The following is a 20702-nucleotide window of genomic DNA, read 5'->3' as shown; positions in this document are numbered from 1 at the left end:
CCTGGGCATAAAATTCTACCATTCCGACCTGGTAATGTTACATTCACTTTGCACAGGTGCAAATGCTGGTGCAAGGCAATATTAAATTTAACGGAGGTCCCAAAGAGTTCTGGAGTGACTTTTCTGGGAGGTATAAGTTGTGAAATCCAGAGTTGCCCAGTGGTTGACAAAGCAGACTTTTAGCAGGCATTTGTTTGATTGGTTGTTTTTAATTTTTTTTTTAATATTCTTCATTCATTACTTTTAAATAGCACAACATCCTCCTGTGCTGCTATATTTAGTGCCGTTACTGTCACTCTGGACTGCTTTGCTATAAAGTTCAGAAAGTGGCTTCAGTCACTGCTGTCCAAACAAGTGAAAGCCCTTTTTGATTTTCTCGGGAGGATGAAGGGATGAGGGAAATATGTAGTGAAATTAATTTGATGCTATGAAAGTGAAGGATAGAAAACACTGACTATATGTAAGCATTTCTAGTAGTTAACCAGATGCTTTCCCAGTCATCTCTGCACTTTGATCCTAACCATCTTTTCTGGACAGATACTGTCAGTGGTGCCTAATTGTGCGCTGGTTATCTGTTGTGGACAAGTATCTATTAGGAACTCGGTTGTGATTAGGGTGACCAGATGTGAAAAATCGGGACGGGGGTGGAGGATAATAGGCATGTATATAAGACAAAGCCCCGAATATTGGGACTGTCCCTATAAAACTGGGACAGCTCATCACTCTAGTTGTGATCTTCATACTTATTGCATCTTGAGTCAGACTTTTAGAGACAAAAGGCCAGTGTTTAGTTCCTGGGCAACAGCCTTGCATTTTACTCAGAATTATGATTGAAGTCCCAGTTGTCAAAGAATAATTTTTCAAGTATTCTTTCAGAAAATTCTGTTTCTATAAATGCATTCAGTAGCCTAAGAAAAGCATTCAGCTAAAAAATGTGAGTGAACAGCAGTGTATGATGCTCATTTCATGCTGGAATACTATAATACGCATTGGAAATGAAGTCTGATTGGAAAAGGTCATCACAGACAGTTGTGTGGAGCCTTCATTAAGCAGTAATGAGTCACGAGTCTGTAAGGGCTCCTTGTCATTAGATTGCAATGGAGGGTTTAAGGTTTTGTTTTTATCATCCAAACACTTTCTGACCCTCTCTTTATTTTATTGAAATAAGCTATTATCCTATTGTCAAGAGTGTAGAATTTCAACAGATTCGTTTACTGACAAGTCAATTCTGTTTTCCCATTTCCCTCCTCCTTTCATTCCCAACCTCCAGGCAGATTTTCCTTCTTCACTCCTCTCTCTGTCAGTCCCCTCCCCCTTTATACCCTGCAGCCTCCTCAACTCTCAGACTGCCCTTTCCAGAATGATGTTCCTCCTCTCACTGTAGGTATTACTTTGATTCTATAACAGAATCTTAGAACATTTTCAGTTGTTCTTGATCTTTGAGCCCTGTGCCCTCCTCTTTACATGGACACTGTGGACTTGAGTTCTGGGTCTGACAGCTGGAAGAAAAGGAGAGTGTTCATCAGATTTGGAGCAGTACAGGGAAATTCCCAGCTAATATTATTATAATCATATTTATTACAGTAGTGCCTAATGGCCACCCAAGAGTGAGGTCCCATTGTGCCATGCATTGTAAAGTAGTAGACAATCTCTGCCCCAAAGAGCTTACATTATAGATAGACAAGATCTACAGGGTGTGGGCAGAGCTAGAACACACAAGCAGAGTGAACAAAGTGATGGCAGCAAATGTCATGTTAGTTCCACATTTTTTGGGGTGTGTGGTGGGTGTAGTTAGGAAGGGGATCTGTTAAGTGGAAAGGGAAGGAGGTGTGAGGGGGGCAGGGGAGAAGAGAAGCGAGAGGGGCAGGTATGGGGTGAAACTGAGGTGAGGAGATAGGGAGAGGGTGGAATGAAGAGTTATCACAGGGTAAAAAAGAGTCTGCCAAAATTGTAGAAAGTTCTCTGATTGTCTAGAGGTTTCTGCTTTTGCTCCTATTAGCTCAAGTCTCTGGCTTGCTCCTCTCTGCAGTTTTTCCCTGTGGGAGAAAGCACTGCTTGCATCTTAGTGCCTCTAGAATAGGGGAAGCCCCCTGCATAGTTTTGGGTCCAAAAAGGTGGCCGTGGCTGGTCCCCATTTTATCCCCTCCCTTCAGTGCTGTTAACAGAGAATTGTGAAAGGGGTGAGAAAATAGTCTCTTTGTGGGACACTTCTCAGTCTTCACTTCAACAATGCAGTCAGCTGAGATCCTCCAGGCAGAACTGTGCAATGGTGCTTCTCTCGGGGCATTATCCCCCTGTGAACAGACAGTTGGCTGGAACAGTACTGGCACAGAAGTGCAACAAGGCTGGTGAGAGCTCAGGACAAAAAGTGTCAGGCACTGGCTCTCTTCGTCTCCTACCTGGCATGAAAGTGTGTTCCTCCAGCACACAAGTGTGTGATTACTGGTTGGTAACTGATGGGGCAAATTGCATTATTCATTATGTTTGGGATTGAATTGAAATTGCGAGGGCAATTTTCTCTCTCACACTTCAAGGTCAGATGAGAGTATTTACCGTTCTCTCTCTGTTTATCTGTGAATGCAAATTGAATTTGGTGATGCAAATTGATGAAATGTTAGAAATATAAAACTCATCAGAGGTGACATGGAGAAAAATTACTGGGTAGAGCTGGCCGGTGGCTTCGCCATCCCATAAATGGGCTTCTCCTTTGATTAGTAATTATTTCAGTCTTTGATTTCTTTCATTCTCTTGGTTTTAGTTGTTTTGATTTTTTGTTTTCAAAAGAAAAACTGTAGTGACACTCTGAAGCATTTAGAATCAGAATTAGATGGTGCAAATAAAGCCAGCTGCAGAAAGGCTGCTTGTGTTACAATAGGGTTTCTCTTGAACTTCCTTTTGTTTGTTTGCTTGAAGTGTTTTTCGGTTCACTTTCCTTTCTCAGGAATTTTGCTTTCACATGCCCAGGCTCCCAAGGCCTCCACAGAATGCTTAGTCCCTGATGGCTGGAGTGATAACTGAAAGAGAAGATACAGGCGGTTCTCACTTCTAAACATGGCAAACTCTCTGAAGACTCCTTGTATTTCCTTATTGGCACACAGCTGTTGGGAAGAGGTGGGGAGAAGTTGGCCAACTTTTCTCTCCAATCGCTGTTACCCATGGGAGTAAGTACGCAGGGCCCAAAGGTTTGGATATCCAAAGGGACCCAGTTCAGTGTGACCCATTGTCTAAAGCACAGGACTAGGAACCAAGGGAGCTGGGTTCTGTATCTGGCTCACTGTGTCACCTTGAACAAGTCACTCAACTCCTCTGCTGAGTTGTGTGTCAGATAACACTTAGCTTATTGACCAAGTCTCCTGTAAATCAGGGAGATTCTTCTTTACAACCAAAAACCTCTTAACTCCTGATTTAATAATGTTATTTCCCACATACACATAACTACAAGCATCCATTTATATCAAATTCAAAAATTTGCTACATTACCCAGAATCCTATGCATCAGCCATACATGTGTATCAGAATACGCTGTGAAGTCAGAGTGGAGGGGCCACCCAGACAATGGCCTGATGACCTTTTTGCTGGATGAAACCAGAGTGCAGCGGTGGCTCCAGGCACCAGTGCTCCAAGCGCGTGCCTGGGGTGGCAAGCCGCAGGGGGCGCCTTGCCGGTCCCTGCGAGGGCGGCAGTCAGGCAGCCTTCGGCGGCATGCCTGTGGGAGGGTCCGCCAGTCCCGCGGATTCGGCGGCAATTTGGCAGTGGGTACTCTGAATCCGTGTTACCGGCGGACCTCCCGCAGCAGGGCGGCAAAAAAGCTAGAGCCGCCCCTGCCAGAGTGCTGCAGCCCCATGGACCAGATAGCTACACTACACACTGAAAATTTGGCCCACCCACCATCACAATTCTCTTGAAAATGTTGGTCAGTGTGCTCCTTAGTCCAGACGATGTTTACTACTAATAATAGCAAAGCTTGACAATTATCTAGGGCTGCTTATTTTTAAAGAATTTCACAAGCATGGACTGATTAACCCTCACAACTCCCACTCAGAGGTATTATCCCCATTCTAAAATTGGGTCTCAGGTTCAGGTTCCCTGTGTGGCATGGCTAGCAGTGCAGAGGTAGGACACAGGTGTTCCTGTTTCCCAGTCATGTGATCAGGCCATTTGACCACACTTTTCTGGTATAGCAAAAGCCCTTAAAAAAACAATGAGGAGTCTGGTGGCACCTTAAAGACTAACAGATTTATTTGGGCATAAGCTTTTGCGGGTAAAAAACCCACTTCTTCAGATGCGTGGAGTGAAAATTACAGATTCAGGCATAAATATATATTGGCACATGAAGAGAAGGGAGTTACCTTACAAGTGGAGAACCAATGTTGACAAGGCCGACTCAGTCAGGGTGGATGTGGTCCACTCCCAATAATTCATGAGGAGGTGTCAATACCAAGAAAGGGAAAATTGCTTTTGTAGTGAGCCAGCCACTCCCAGTCCCTATTCAAGCCCAAATTGATGGTGTCAAGTTTGCAAATGAATTGTAGCTCTGTAGTTTCTCTTTGAAGTCTGTTTTTGAAGTTTTTTTGTTGAAGAATGGCTACTTTTAAAGCTGTGCTGGGGCAAGTCCCTTAAGCTGATTTTTCCCAGAGCTGATCTGTGTCTGTGTCTTTCTGCAGCAGGATGTGACCCAGGTTGTGTGTGTGCTAGAGGAGGTTTAGGAGCATGGCTCAGCAAGACAGGTTAAACATGCTAACAGAACAGGTGGGCTCCATGGTATCTCAGCACATCAGGTGGCATCTTGAAGGGGGGCAACTCGTCACAGGGTGCTGAAATGTCAAAGATGAAATATACTTTCTGTACAACAGTAAAGTTCTGAATGCCGGCCTGCTCTTTATTCACTGCATCTGTCCATGTCAGTAAAAGAGTTGTCCTTACAAGGTTCCTTTATTTCTAATACTAGTGTGTGTGACTCAAGACTTCCTTGTGTGTAGGACAATGGAGTGATGTGAACTGTTTCCTTTCAGGTAATTTGGGGTTTATGAAAGGCAGAGGCAGAATGATAGGTGATGACTAGACCAGTGCTTGTTTAGGAAAGTAAAGTTAGTATAGAGTAGGCAGGTGGGGTGTTCCTTTCCTCCTGACTCCTTTGCAGGTTCTACATAATGTATTTATTATACAGTGCATTTGGTATTTTCTATAGCTCTAAAGCTGGTGTGTCCAAACCTTCTGGCATACGTTGACCTACACAGTGATTTTAGTTTAAGATAGTATGCTGAAGCTATTAACAATATTTGTTATTGTTACTGTCCCTTACAAAGGTAAGCTATCTGAGTGGTAGATGGGGTAGAGTTATGGGCCTCACCACCTTCCATTGGTGTGCAGTGTGATGGTAACTTCCAGGTGGAGAACAGTGATGGGCACCACCATTACAGATGATTGACAGGTGTGAGGAGAAGAGGGGAAACAGAATAGTGCCAATAGAAGAAGCTGAATTTGGATCCCCACCTCCAGTTATGAAGGAAATATGCAATCTGGAATGGTTTTATATCAAATAAGGTCTCCTTTCAAATGTTCGTTTTCTAGTTGGCCTGCCTTAAGATATGTTGATTTAGGCAACCTTGTTGCTTCTGCAGTATCCTGACACTGGCATTGTCCCATTTAAAAACAAAAAAAAAGGCAGCATTTAATGTCTGACCACAGAATTTTTTTTTGTCATGGGAAAGATTTTCTGTTTCACTGATCTCAACCTCATGGTTTTTCCCTTATGCCCTTTTTTTCGCTATCCTTCCTTCTAATTTTCTTTGTCTTTCTCTTACCTGATAGACATTTTGTTGCTCTTACACACCCCTATTGTCCTGTGTATTGGTCATTCATATCCTGATAGTTTAACCAGAGACAACGCCACATGCAAAAGATACAGGATTGTTGTCTCTGGACTTGGAGACTGAGCTGTTTCAACACAAAATCATTGGCTCATTGGAGAGGACCAGATGTGATAGGATCCATGCAGGTGGGCTACAGGCAAAAATATTCTGTTGTCAAGTCGGCAACATGAAATCTTGATGGGCTACAATTTGGCCTCTCATTCTCTAGTGTTGATTTATAAAATGGGGGAGAAACAGGAAAGGGAATGGGACATTTCAGCTTACTTAAATCTTCTTATTTACCAATCTCTCATTTAATTTAGGTCCCTTTGTTTTCTCTTGCCATTTATAGATGGACAGACACTTTGTGAAGGATGTATATAGCCTGGATCCTGATTTGGGGAATAACTTCCCTCTAGCAAATGTATTGCTGCAGCACACCTGGCTTTTCTTTTATCTCTTTGTTCGTGTGTGGCATGTGACCTGTTTACCTTTGCTTCTGTAGTTCTTGCAGTGCCTTTGTCTCCTACATTTTCCTTTTTCTATGTCCCTGACATCTTCATTCCCTCTGTTTTTTTACGGTACTTTTAGCATCCATAGTATGTAATGTGGTCAGTGCACTGTTGTTTGTCACTTTCCTTCCTATCTGCTGTCCCTGTCAATGTGTCTCTGTACCATGTTCTTCTGAGCTGCTGCATGACTCACACTGTGTTCCCTTTTTTTGACATCGATGCACTGTGGTTGGCCTGTGATTTTCTCCCTGATTGGCTGTATAGAACAATATTTCTAGCTTCTTGTTTGCCCTCTGTGGTGGTTTTCGCAGTATTCGTTGGGTGTTAAGTTGGTTACTGAAAAGATTCAGTGATAGAAACAACGATAGTTTTATGGTTCACTGAAGGAGAGCTGACAGCTGCTTTTGTAATTTTTAAGGAGGTTATTAAAATGTATCTTAGCTGCTATATTCATTGTCTGCCTTTGCTGTTCTTTGAAAGGCTAAGTATGGTCTTGAAGGGGAAGTTTTATCATTAAGATCATATTTAACAGTAGAAAGGAAGAGCGAAGTATGAGGAGAGCTTCTCAACAGTTGAGCAAAAAGAACGAGGAGTACTTGTGACACCTTAGAGACTAACAAATTAATTTGAGCATAAGCTTTTGTGGTAGTTCATTCAGTGGATGGGGCAAGGAGCATAGGGACTGATAAACACAAACAAATTTTCCATGTGAAGGCCAAGAAGATTTACTTTGAACTTGCAAAGGTTTTGGAAAGTGGCAGCATGCTCAGCGTTTAACTGAACTTTGGGAATTTTGATTTTTTTAAATTAGTTTGGTTTGAGTGAGTGAGTGGCATTAAAGAGCCAGAAATGTCATCAGCATAGAAGAATGTAGTGACGTTATGGAGTTTGTTGCCGTAAACCTGGCTTTGAATCCTATTTGTAAGTTTGATATTGTCCACCTAGTTTATAGAAGACATCTGTTCCTGTTATGATCGCTGTACTACTTGGTAGAATTACCAGTCTGTTCTTAATGACTCAATCTTTACTTAGGCAAGTCCAGATTGTGGTGTGTTGGAAGACTTCTGAGGACTTTAAATATTGGTTTTCCTATTGTGTGGTAGCCTATGAATACTAAAACTCAGTCCAGAGGAATGAAATTGCATTACTTTCCCTTGGACAATCAGCTTCCCACACGTAAATTTTAACTGACCAGCACAATTGACCTGAGACCGAAAGCCTAAATGACCTACCTCAGTTTCCCTCTTAACAGCACTGAATGCAGAAGAAATGGACAATCTGCTCATGTGGCCATTTACTTTGCTGTATTCTTCCTATGCTTACTCATTTGTCTCCCATACTGCAACTGAGTAAAAGCACACGGGGCTATAGATGTGTGTGCTCTCCCTGTAAAAACTTTTTATTAATGCTAACAAGGAAACTAGGCAGGAATCTATTTTCATTCTGAGCATCAAGTGAGAAAATATCAGTCAGTGCATTTAGGATTTATAAAAGCAGGTCAAAACTTTGAGGGATATACATACAGTTTAATTAAAACAAACAAACAAACAAACAAACAAACCCTTCATTGGGCTCAGGTCTGGAACAGTAGATTAAACCTAACCAGTAAATTTAGCAGGGAGGAGAGGATTTCTATATCATGTCAGACAATGGGTGGATCTTGCATCGTTATTCACCCTGGATCATACGTAATTTGAAATGTGCATGGGAGGATTTTATTCCTATTCTTATTATTTTATTTTTTGTGAAATTGGTATTTAACAGTAGAACTTTCCAGATTGACAATAAATGTTTGAGTGTTTCTCTAGTCTCCAAAGGGTTACAATAGTTTTATTAATGTGGTACTCATCATATGTTAATAGCCTGATGTGTTCTCTACTTTCTGGGTACTCTGTTTTCCCACAGGATTCTTGATCATGTTTCATAGTATTAGAGGACTGGAATCGGGCTTTCTAATGTTGACAGCTGAGGAATATCTTTTTGATAGAGATTGATTTCTGCACATTTGCAGAAGGCTATCCTGTAATGGTGGATTTATCCAAAAAATGAACACAACAAAAATTAGATTCTCTATTTACCATCTGGAATCCTTGATTGCTGACAGGAAAAAATGCTGATATTTCTATTAAAATCCCAATGAATTTGGGGCATTTGCACGGAGCTTATGATGGGAGAGGGAATCAGCCTGTTAGTGAGAGGCAGACACCATCTATGTCCCATCAACTTAGACGATGCTGTTGAGCACCGATTTCTTTTTGTGTAACTAATTAATTAAAATAGAGCCAGGGTAATAGTGGGACTCTGGTAATTAAATTATTCATTTTCAAATGCAGATTTAAAGCCCTCTTAATGAACTTCCCACCTGAATACACAAGTGAAGAATCTGTTTCACACTGCTGGATTATCAAATTGGTCTGTGAATGGTTCCAAATTAAACTGGAACTTTAAATAGCCTTTTAATTAATCTAGAGTTTTAAAATGCATATTTGTTGTTAGAGGGAAGGATCAGAGGTCAGGAAATCACTGATTGGGGATTTATGGCAATTTCTCAGTAAAATTCCCAAAGAGCATAAATTGTTCTGGCAATCAGGATGTAGGAGTGCCATTTTTCTGACATATCTAAACAGTGCCTGAGTAATGGTGATATTTTATTTGTTGAAGGATATTTCATTTATTTTCTTTTGATTTATAATGATAAAGAGCACCTGATATTGGTGCTTTTAGTCTGCTTGAAGTTTTGTGTTTGGTACACAGTAATTTTCACTTTCAGGGCTTGTTCACACTGAAAATACAACTATTTTTGTACTCTGGTTGTGAAACTCTCTTCTGCCTGAGGCCTTGTCTACACTACGAGAGTAGTTCGATTTTACTTGCATCGAATTTTTGTAATCGATATTGCAAAGTCAAACGTGTGTGTCCACACTAAGGACAGTAATTCGACTTTGTGCGTCCACACTAACGGTGATAGCGTCGACATTCGAAGCGGTGCACTGTGGTCAGCTATCCCACAGTTCCCGCAGTCCCCTCTGCCCATTGGAATTCTGGGTGTAGCCGGCAATGCCTTCTGGGTAACAAAATGAGTCGAGGGTGCTTTTGGGAAACTGTCGTCATCCGTCCATCACTCCCGCCCTCCCTCCCTGAAAGCGCCGGCGGGAAAACAGTTCGCGCGCTTTTCCAGTCATTGACAGCGCGGACGCCACTGTACTCCGAGCATGGAGCCCGCTGCGACCATCGCTGCAGTTGTGGCCGCTCTCAACGTCTCGCAGCTTATCATAAAGGTTTCCCTGAGGCAGATGCAGAAAAGTCAGGCAAGGAGGCTACGGCACCGCGGTGATGTCCTGAAGTCTGAGAGTAGCACAGACCTGTCAGAAAGCAGGCGACCCAGCGCCGAGGACATCACAGTGGCAATGGGTCATGTTGATGCCGTGGAACGGCGATTCTGGGCACGGGAGACAAGCACTGAGTGGTGGGACCGCATAGTGCTGCAGGTCTGGGATGAATCCCAGTGGCTGCGAAACTTTCGCATGCGGAAGGGAACTTTCCTGGAACTTTGTGAGTTGCTGTCCCCTGCCCTGAAGCGCAGTGACACCCGGTTGCGAGCTGCACTGAGTGTACAGAAGCGAGTGGCCATAGCCCTGTGGAAGCTTGCAACGCCAGACAGCTACCGGTCAGTCGCGAACCAGTTTGGGGTGGGCAAATCTACCGTGGGGGTTGTTGTGATGCAAGTAGCGAAGGCAATCGTTGATGTACTGCTGCCAAAGGTAGTGACCCTGGGAAACGTGGAGGCGATCATAGATGGCTTCGCAGCGATGGGATTCCCAAACTGCGGTGGGGCCATAGATGGAACTCACATCCCTATCCTGGCACCGGACCACCAGGCCACCCAGTACATTAACCGAAAGGGATACTTTTCCATGGTGCTGCAAGCACTGGTGGACCACAGGGGACGTTTTACCAACATCTACGTGGGATGGCCGGGCAAGGTTCATGACGCTCGTGTTTTCAGGAACTCTGGTCTGTTTAGACGGCTGCAACAAGGTATTTACTTCCCGGACCACAAAATAACTGTTGGGGATGTGGAGATGCCTATAGTCATCCTCGGGGACCCAGCCTACCCGCTAATGCCCTGGCTCATGAAGCCCTAAACTGGCGCCCTGGACACTGAAAAAGAACTCTTCAACTACCGGCTGAGCAAGTGCAGAATGGTGGTGGAGTGTGCTTTTGGCCGTCTCAAGGGGAGATGGAGAAGCTTACTGACTCGCTGTGATCTCAGCGAAACCAATATCCCCATTGTTATAGCAGCTTGCTGTGTGCTCCACAATCTCTGTGAGAGCAAGGGGGAGACCTTTATGGCGGGGTGGGAGGTTGAGGAAAATAGCCTGGCTGGTGATTACTCACAGCCAGACAGCCGGGCGATTAGAAGAGACCAGCGGGAAGCGCTGTGCATCCGGGAGGCTTTGAAAGCAAAGTTCCTGAGTGAGCAGGGTAACCTGTGATTTTATAGTTTGTGTACTGAGAAGCTAAACCTGCCCCCGTTTCTTTACCCAGGTAATGTTGACTATCCTATCCAGTTACATACCCCCTTCACCCCCCCTCCAACACACGTGTCGAAATAAAAATAGTTCTACTTTGTTAAAGCACACCGTTTTCTTTAATACTGTTTTAGCGGGAATTTTTTAAAACTGGGACGCAGACTGTGGTGCGGGGCGGGTCTAGTGTTGTGATGCGAATGCAGCTTCTAAACTCAAGGATTGACAGGCTCCGCTGCGGTGGGATGCTTGTTTCAACGGAGCCTGTCACCCCTCCTGATCGGGACTGTGTGTATGGGAGGTCTATTTGACTTTGTGGCAGGGGGAGGACGGTTACAGATCCCATGCTGTGTGGCTCTGTGATCCTGTCTAAGGACCGGCGCTTAAGATCTGTAACTGCCCTCCCCCGCCACAAAGTCACAGAGCAACCCACCCCCCCCAACATTACATCAAAACAACCTCCCAGACTAACCGGGGCAACTAGTCACTGCATCACTGCACTGTGTATGTGCCCTGCTGCTGTGCCTGCCCCCGACTATGTACCCTGCCAAAGGAGACTGTCCTGTCCAATTTCCAACCCCCTTTCCCCTCCTCCTCCAAAAGAACATGATTGAAACAGTAGTTAACAGAAACGAATTTTTTATTATCAACTACACATGGCATTGGGAGGTGAAACTTGGACGTGGGCTTGTGTCAGGCGGGAAGGAAAGAACTTTTCAAATTTTGGGAAATGAGAGCCTTCTGCTACTAGAGCTCTCTGCAGGGGTGGAGTGAGAGTTAGCAGGGACTCTGCCGCCTCTCCTTCTTTGCACTTTGGGTGAGGTGGGTATGGGACTTGGTGGCGGGGGAGGGCGGTTAGAGATGGACTGCAGCGGGGCTCTGTCCTCCTGCCTCCGTTCCTGCAGAACATCCACAAGGCGCCGGAGCGTGTCCGTTTGCTCCCTCAGTAGTCCAAGCAGCGTTTGAGTCGCCTGCTGGTCTTCCTGCCGCCACCTCTCCTCCCGATCCATGTTGGCTTGGTGCATTCGGGTCAAGTTCTCCCGCCACTGGGTCTGCTGTGCTGCCTGGGCTTGGGAAGAGGCCATAAGCTCAGAGAACATGTCCTCCCGTGTCCTCTTCTTCCTACGCCTAATCCGCGCTAGCCTCTGGGAGTGTGATTCCAGGCTAGGTTGTGAGACAGTCGCAGACGGGGCTGTGGAAATGGGAAAAAGGGAGTGAATTCCTCTGAAAGATAAATGTAGTTGTGAACAAAGAACATAGTCTTTCTCTGTGAACAAGACCATGCACAGCACCTTTCACATGCGCACTCAGCACAAGGTCGAATTCTCGGCCTTCGCATTCTGTGCCTGGGGTCTTGAACAGCACATTTGAGAAGCGAGGCAGCACAACGGAATTTCTGTTGCAGGCAGACATGGTAAGCCGTACACTTGTGGCAGTTTAAAACTTTTATATTACCACTGGCCTCATTTCACATTTAAATCAATGTCAGTCCCTGCTGCCAGCAATCCGGCAAGCGGGAACTCTGCCCCTGTCCCACCCCCTCGCGGCTGTCCCCGGGAATGATCCCTTTCGGCTGCCCCTCTCCCGCCTCCACCGCGTGGCTGCAAACCAGCGGTGACAGTTCTGTAAAGGAACGGGAAAGCAGTCCCAACACTAACATTCCCCTACCTAATTAAAAGCAGGTCACCATGGCCGACATCACCCTGATGAGGATCTCCGAGAGCGACAAAGAGAGAATGCTCCGGGAAAGCCTCCAAAGACCAGGGCCGTATGCCGCCCTGCTGTGCAGAGCAATGATCCCCGAGTACCTGATAATCTCGTGGCGCGGCAACGTGTCGTACTTCGGAGGACCCAATAAGGCCGCTCTCCCCAAGAACCTCATGCAACGGCTTTCAAGTTACCTCCAGGAGAGCTTCATCGAGATGTCCCAGGAGGATTACTGCTCTATCCCCGCACATATAGACCGCATTTTACTGTAGCTGCAGTAGCAGGGAATACACAGTAGAGCGGCTTGTGCAGGACAATCACTGAAAACCGGACATTGCTAGATTTCTTTTCAAAACTTGCACTGCCCCTTACTAAACCGTTAAGCGCCTAGGGCACACTAATCATGAACAACCCATTCTTTTAATTGTTAATATTCCTGTTTTGTTAAAAATAAATGTTTAGATGTTTACAACACTTACTGGCTGATCCTTCACCAGATTCTGTGTCCGGGGTAATGGCTGGGGACGCTTCGTAGGGGATCTCTGTAAGGGTGATGAAGAGATCCTGGCTGTCGGGGAAATCAGCGTTGTGAGAGCTGCCAACTGCCTCGCCCTCCTCATCTCCTTCCTCATCTTCCCCGTCCCCTAACATGTCTGAGGAACCGGCCGTGGACAGTATCCCATCCTCAGAGTCCACGGTCACTGGTGGGGTAGTGGTGGCGGCAGCACCGAGGATGGAATGCAGTGCCTCGTAGAAACGGGATGTCTGGGGATGGGATCCGGAGCGTCCGTTTGCCTCTTTGGTCTTCTGGTAGCCTTGTCTCAGCTCCTTGATTTTCACGCGGCACTGCGTTGCATCCCGGCTGTATCCTCTCTCTGCCATGTCTTTAGAGATCTTCTCGTAGATCTTTGCATTCCTTCTTTTGGATCGCAGCTCGGAAAGCACGGACTCATCGCCCCACACAGCGATGAGATCCAAGACTTCACGATCAGTCCATGCTGGGGCTCTCTTTCTATTCCCAGACTGCACGGCCATCACTGCTGGAGAGCTCTGCATCGTTGCCAGTGCTGCTGTGCTCGCCACGATGTCCAGACAGGAAATGAGATTCAAACTGGCCAGACAGGAAAAGGAATTCAAATTCAAATTTTCCCGGGGCTTTTCCTGTGTGGCTGGTCAGAGCATCCGAGCTCGCACTGCTGTCCAGAGCGTCAACAGAGTGGTGCACTGTGGGATAGCTCCCGGAGCTATTAGCGTCGATTTCCATCCACACCTAGCCTAATTCGACATGGCCATGTCGAATTTAGCGCTACTCCCCTCGTCGGGGAGGAGTACAGAAGTCGAATTAAAGAGACCTCTATGTCGAACTAAATAGCATCGCAGTGTGGACGGGTGCAGGGTTAATTCGATTTAACGGCGCTAACTTCGACATAAACGCCTAGTGTAGACCAGGCCTGAGTTAAATAAAGCTGAGTTAGTCTTATAGTGCAACTTTTTTTCATGAATCAGGTTTGTTGCCAACATCTACTATAATGCCTAACTGCTTGTACTAGGGCATTATGGGTGAATATAGACAGCTATCCAGTGCCTCAGCAAGGAATAGAGAGCCCAGAGGATACGCGCACAGAGCAGCTCCAAGAGCATGTGGGTCAATGCTGTTTGAGATGCCTTGCTGCACAGAGAGCTGAGAGGAAGGGGAAATCGGCTACACAGGCATGATTGGGAGTTCTGTTCATGTTGCAAAATAAGTGCTGTTACCCAGTCACAGGAACACAACCTATGTGCCAGCTTAGGCTGCTGGCAAGAACACCACGTGGATAGTTGCCACAATTACTAACCAAATATTAGCTATGCTTGAATGCAGATCAGGTTTAATGGCAATAACTTCTCTAACTAGTTAATATTTAAAAGTTGTGGTGATGTCTAAAATCCATTATTACACTGACGCTGAAGAGTTAAGTATTTATCCAAAGGTAAAATCATTGATTTTCAGTGTAAAGTATATGTAGTGTTTTATGACTTTGTATATGTAAAGCAATATAATTGTTTTGGGGCTAAGCAGTAAGCTTGGCCATTGGCCATTTCTAACATCTCTTTGAAAAAAATGCTGATAATATGTTCCATTGCTATTAGTACTTCCCCTATGTTTTTCTGACCTACATGGATATGAGGTAATATTAAGATCTGACAGGTATCTTCTGTCTTTTAGTGCCAGGATATTAGAGAAGGCTCGGCACCAGCTACAGGAAGAGGTATTACGGATCCAGAGCCAGCTACTGGATGAGAAGAAAAAACGTGAGCAGCATGAAGGTCTTGTCAGACGCTTGCAGAAACGAGTGCTACTGCTTACCAAGGTATGGCATCTAGACAGAATTTAGGAATGCAAACCCTTCTTCCCACCCGTAGATACTGTTCCTGCAGTCCTCTTATTTCTTTCCTTGTCTGCTTTGTAGTTGATGATTCAGTACTACTTGGTCTCAGTGTAGTGGATGCTGTAACAATGACTTAAGTCTTGTCTTTGGGTCTGCTCAGAGTAAATGCACAGGTGTCAGTGTTGGCCTGCTGGTGCGTGGTGCTTGTGTAGGCTGCGGTTATGTAGGTGACACACCTCTTAATGTCATCCTTGGCATCTGTGCTGGAAAGAGAGTTAAGTCATGTTATCATAGGTGTATTTCTGTGTCTGAGTCACTGAATGGAGTTTAACTTCACTTGTCTTAGCAATCTCATAGAAGTCAATAGGGCTGGTCACGTGAGCAAACTTACACACATGTATGTTTGCTGGATCAGGCTCTAAGCTAGATGTGCCAATAGCTGGGAGAAGCAAGACAGTAGGAAGGAGAGATGAAGGTAATAAGTTTATGTGGTAGCTCAGCTCAATGAGAGCTAATGCACAAGATATAGTGAGGATGGTGGTGATGCAGCTTTATTAAATAGATGCATTATTTGGATTTGAAGGTTGAAATTAGGCAGAGTAATTCTTTCCAGCATAGTATAGGGATGTGGCCCACCAAAAAAAAAAAAAAAAAAAAAAAAAAAGAAAGGAGATGTTGTGCTGCTACTGCTTCAGGCTTGAAATTAGAATGTTGACTATAGGATCTTGATTTGCCTTAATTGTTCTGTGCTCAGTTCTGTAATTCCTTGTCAAAGCTGAGCCAATGAGGCTGTGATGTATAGTGTACTAAGCAGGGCTTTCTGGAGCGTGAAGCAGCTGTTTCACAAGAGGATATTAGTTAAATCTCTTTCTGGCTGCAGTATTTGATACCATGGAGAGTCCAGTAAGTGAGAAAGAGACAGAACTGCTGTCGCTTTTCTTGACACATTGCGGCAAGCATTGCATTCTGAGTGTCTGGCAACTACGAGAGGAAACCGTTTCTCCCCTTGGCTCACTGAGACGACAAGCAGCATAGACAGGATTTTCCCAGCCCTATACACTTCTGGTTTTGGTATGGTCTGTAATAGGATATCTGTGGTTGTAGACATAGTTGGGTAATTCCAGGTATTCGGAAAAAGAATCTCTTGGTAGTCCATCGATCCGATGATGACAAATCTGTGCAGATCATCAGTTGTTGGCCTTATGGTGTGCCCTCTGATGGCTATACAAGCCAATTCTAGAGGTGCACATTTTGCTGCAGATGGTGCATGGGAAGTTTGCGGTCAGTGGATTGTGCGCTGCTGATGCTCTGTGACATCGTTCGCGTGCCTCTTGTAGACGCTGGCAGCGGTCTTCCTCAAAGGCGATGCAGGTATTTCTGACTGTTGCACGCCACTGTGTTCTATCGCTGGCGGCGTCCTCAAGGTCCCTAGGTTTGATACTGCTGTACTGCAGATTGGCTTTGATGGTGTCCTTGTAACGTTTCCGTGGGCGACCTATATGCCGGATGCCCTGGGAGAGCTCACAGTACTTGAGAAGACATTGGCAGCCTTTAGATACCTGTACTATATATATATAATAGAACCTCAGTTACGAACACCTCAGGAATGGAGGTTGTTTGTAACTCTGAAATGTTCGTAACTCTGAACAAAACGTTATGGTTGTTCTTTCAAAAGTTTACAACTGAACATTGACTTAATACAGCTTTGAAACTTTACTGTGCAGAAGAAAAATGCTGCTTTTAACCATCTTAATTTAAATGAAACAAGAAACAGGTTCTTCAGAATAGTGTCAGACCTGAGCAAGCAGTTATAAAAACAGTTGCCCAGTAAACTACCAAAATATTTCTTTTGTTAGCCTATTTCCACTCTTCAGCTGACAAATATGTTTTATGGTAGAACAATAGGATACAGATTGGTTTTAAAGTTCTGGATTGAAAGATCACAGACCGTTCCCTGCAACATACCATGTGGTGGTCCATATCCTAATTTCTATATTGAAGACATGGAGCCCTTTAGATTTGTTCTTCTCTGTGGTTTTATTTCTCACAGAAAAGGAGAAATCACTGGAAATGTCCTACCTGAATTCATAGCAAATAAACTTGCTTTTTGAAAGTTGAAGCTTTCAGTGTGCTGTAGACTATTTCATCTGAGCTACCTCAAAGGAGAAAGGGATATCTTTGTCCTCAGAAAATCTGTTTTGTCCAGGATTATATGGGATCCTTTGTGTAGAACCACACGTACGGTCAGAGCTAGGGCAGGAATTTAGGCATTGTTTCCTCAGCGGTGTTTCTTCTAATGGTTGCTCTGCTCATGCAAAATTAGGAAAAGGAATTTAATTTAATTAAAAAGAAATTATGAACTTGTGGTTTAAAATGAGATTGAGCAAATAGATTGCCTTTAAAAATAATAATTTCACAGTGAAAGCGTATCACCTAGAGTGGTATTTAATCATCTAATTAGTGGCATCAGTAGTAGACTGTACCGCTGTCTGTGTCGTGAATAGAAAGGAGGAGGGAAGGAAAGGGAGTTCACTTATCCAGCTCGCTGGTGAATCTAGTGTGATTTGTTAAACAGGACTGTAAAAATCACATTTTGGGAGAAGCAATATTGTGTGTGACATGTTCCTTACTGCTCCCTGGTAGTGTGTGTATGTTGTGGTTGTCACCGCCTGCTCCTTTGAATAGGCAAAGAATCAGTTACTCTATCCTAGCAAATAAGGAGACCCAGCTGATTTGATAGTAAAAATGTTATGCAATGACTGTATCTTCCTTTCTTTGTGGATCAAGGCAGATCTTGTGTGTCGTAATTCTGTATTTATCACCTATTTAAAATAAAAAAAAGGAGAAGCTCGTTCTTCCCTTCCATTGCAGGAGTGTTTAATATTATATAATAAAGGTATCCACTCCTGCTCCTTGACGCTGCTCTAGGAGCAACTTGCTCTGCTGCTCTGACCCCTCCTCAACCTTTCTTGGTCATTCTTTACCTCTTCCTTTAGTCTGTCTTTTTTAAACCATTCTAAAGTCCTCGCTTCACTAGGCCTCTCTCCTTCATTCCCTGCCTGCCACAGTGTCTCAGCCTCACTTGGTGCTCTGATCTCTATCCTCTCCTCCCTTTGCTCTGGGTCTTCCTGCCTCATTTACCCACTGGTTCCTTGCTCTTTCCCATGCACTATAGACACTTCACTGTGACTTAGTCAATAATCAAGATTAGCATAATTCTCTGCCAGCTATCAGTACATGCAATTTTCATGAATCACCTCTGACTTCCCTGGACTGCATGTGCTAGGCTTGGAAAAACAAGTGTCTGGGCATCAGTCTTGGGTCTTTGATACAGCATCACTCAGATTGCTACTGCTAAACCACCAGTCTGGCTCTATCATTTCTATCTCTACCAGTGGAGTAGGTTCTAGCATGTGATCCTGGGCTCTTGGTGCAGACAATCAATCAATTAAGACACGTTAGTCGTCTATACTGTGTGCCTGGCAGCAGTTTCCTGGACTTGAGTTCAAATACAGTTTTTTACATGCATATTTTAAATTAAGTATAAAGGCTAGATTCGGTCGCCCAAGGATTTTTCCGATATCACTGTTGGTTTAAAGGCTTCCCTGAAAGCCACTATCCTTGCTAGACAAGAAATTGTCTGAAGGGGTATATTCATTCATTTTCTGTCTGCCACAGTTCCCCTTGGCTTAATCCTGTGTCTGTTTTGGTGGTGAAGTTTTTCTGGGCAGGTCTTCACAACGGGGGGGGGAGAGGGGGGGGTCGATTTAAGATACGCAAATTCAGCTACGCGAATAGCGTAGCTGAATTCGACGTATCGGAGCTGACTTACCCCGCTGTGAGGACGGCGGCAAAATCGACCTCCGCGGCTCCCCGTCGACGGCGCTTACTCCTACCTCCGCTGGTGGAGTAAGCCCGTCGATTCGGGGATCGATTGTTGCGTCCCGACGAGACGCGATAATTCGATCCCCGAGAGATCAATTTCTACCCGCCGATCCAGGCAGGTAGTGTAGACCTGGCCTCTGTGTAGCTTTGTTTATGCTCAGAATTTTAGAGAAATCTCTCACAACGGCTCTAACTCTGGAGCAGTTCCACTAATGGTAGCAGTGAGATTTCCCTGAAATTCGGTGTGACACAGCCTGCCTCTCTCGTCTCTCCCTCCCCTGTTGGATTTGATGCCAAATTGGATTTGAATGCCATATTTACTAAGGTAGCTTTTTGTTTGACTTGTGTGTTGTCCTTAAGCTTGTGTGTATTTCTTTCTCCTTTTCAGAGTTTTGCACAGAGCTTATGGTCTTTGCTTTCTTTGTAGGAAATAAAAGGCAAAGCTGCCACAGCTGGAGTTGTCTTTTAGATTTTTTTTTTTTAATGACATTTAGGTCTCTCACAATTGTCCCTTTTTGAGATCCCCGGTCTGAATATAAGCTGCTGCCTGAGTCAGGGTTTGATAAAAGCAAAGCCCTGGGATGCTTGTTTATTGCGTGATGTGGGGACAGCTTTTGACATACATTAGTGGAGGTTCGAGGACAAATTGAAGCAGGAGTCAGGTTAGAAAACAGAAGGGGTGGTATACTTCCATGCTTCCCAGAGTCTGCTCAGTTGGGGTGGTCAAACTGGGATGCCACTCGTAGTAGTTTGGGTGGAGCTCATGATGTGGTCAGACTTCACCTTTCTTGGGTGTTTTAATTAGTAGTAAAACAGCAATTAATTATTTTGGCATTTAATGTGCCATTGAGTTTCAGGGTTAACTCCCTCTTGAGGGGAATAAGGACAGTTTACACCTTCCTTAGAACTATTATTTCTGCTGTATGCAGATTTGGGCAGACATTATGGCATCATTTTACATTTGGTTCCCTTTAAAGTTAGGGCTACAGAAGCAGGGCAGTTCTTTGGTGCATTTGGCTCCTCGCCCCACTGTGGCAGCACAAAGGAGCTAGAAAGCAGCTGCATGTAGTCATCTAAGAATTCCCTTGATATTCAGGAGTTCTCAGCTGGTGCAGAGCATCACTTGCCTGCTCCTGGGCCACCTCTCATGGCCAACCCCTGGCACAGGGATTGCGACAGGGCCTGGAAGGTTGTGCTGAGGGTGTGGCCAGAGTGCAGTGTACTCAAAATATTCACAGCTAGTCGATGCTGGTTCTTTGGGGCCACTGCTAGCTGCCACAGGTCAGAGCTGGCCCCAGGCTCTTGTAATCTGTACGAAGACTGAGACCAGCACGGATTCTGAGAACTAGGGTCAGGTGCTCCCTGATGGCACCTGACCCTCACTTGCTGTGGTGAATTGAAACATGGCACAGCAGAGAATCTGGTAATTTAAAAAAAAGGAGAGCTCAAAATCTGGAGCCCAAGAATTGGCTACCAGATAAAAATATTGTCAAGCCCCTGCAAGCTAGTCTAGATCAATCCCTGGACAGTAGACTTTGACTTGAACTTCCACTGCTCTGGTCTTATTCATTGCTCTCATGTAATGAATTTACGCCATAAGCGAATTAGCCTTATTTTTCTGAATGTTGTTCTGTTTGTTTGTAGTGTCTCCTTCCTGTTTGTAGATTGTCTACCTTTGGGTACTCTACTCTCAGCGGGAAAGGCCATAAATTTCCATTCTCCTTTCAGTGTGTTCAACCAGATCATGTGTTCTGCTTATAAATCTACTTTTAGTGAGACATAATTTTTATGGTGGTGGTTTCAGTTTAAGATTAAGTAAGTATTGATTAACTAACACACTGTCTGATT

General features: G+C 44.6%; 2 protein-coding genes across 17 annotated transcripts in view; one reads left to right on the top strand and one right to left on the bottom strand.

Annotated features, from left to right (window-relative positions):
• Positions 1–20702, top strand: part of MAD1L1 (mitotic arrest deficient 1 like 1) — a 529111-nt gene that overhangs the window by 155813 nt on the left and 352596 nt on the right. For all 16 annotated transcript variants that reach the window (XM_065560101.1, XM_065560095.1, XM_065560102.1 and 13 more), the window contains one exon: positions 14807–14951. In XM_065560101.1, coding sequence (XP_065416173.1) covers positions 14807–14951 — 145 coding nt within the window. The remainder of the gene's footprint in view (positions 1–14806; positions 14952–20702) is intronic.
• LOC135974073 (uncharacterized) lies at positions 11516–14059 on the bottom strand. Its single transcript, XM_065560121.1, has 2 exons — positions 13080–14059; positions 11516–12085 (listed from the first exon to the last, which is right to left on the bottom strand). The coding sequence occupies exons 1-2, from the start codon at positions 13654–13656 to the stop codon at positions 11610–11612; spliced, it is 1053 nt and encodes a 350-aa protein (XP_065416193.1). The 5' UTR covers positions 13657–14059; the 3' UTR covers positions 11516–11609.

Source organism: Chrysemys picta, chromosome 10 (genome assembly GCF_011386835.1).
Source record: "Chrysemys picta bellii isolate R12L10 chromosome 10, ASM1138683v2, whole genome shotgun sequence".
Lineage (NCBI taxonomy): Eukaryota > Metazoa > Chordata > Testudines > Emydidae > Chrysemys > Chrysemys picta.
Note: the sequence above shows the minus strand (reverse complement) of the source record. Positions and strands in the feature narration are given on the sequence as shown.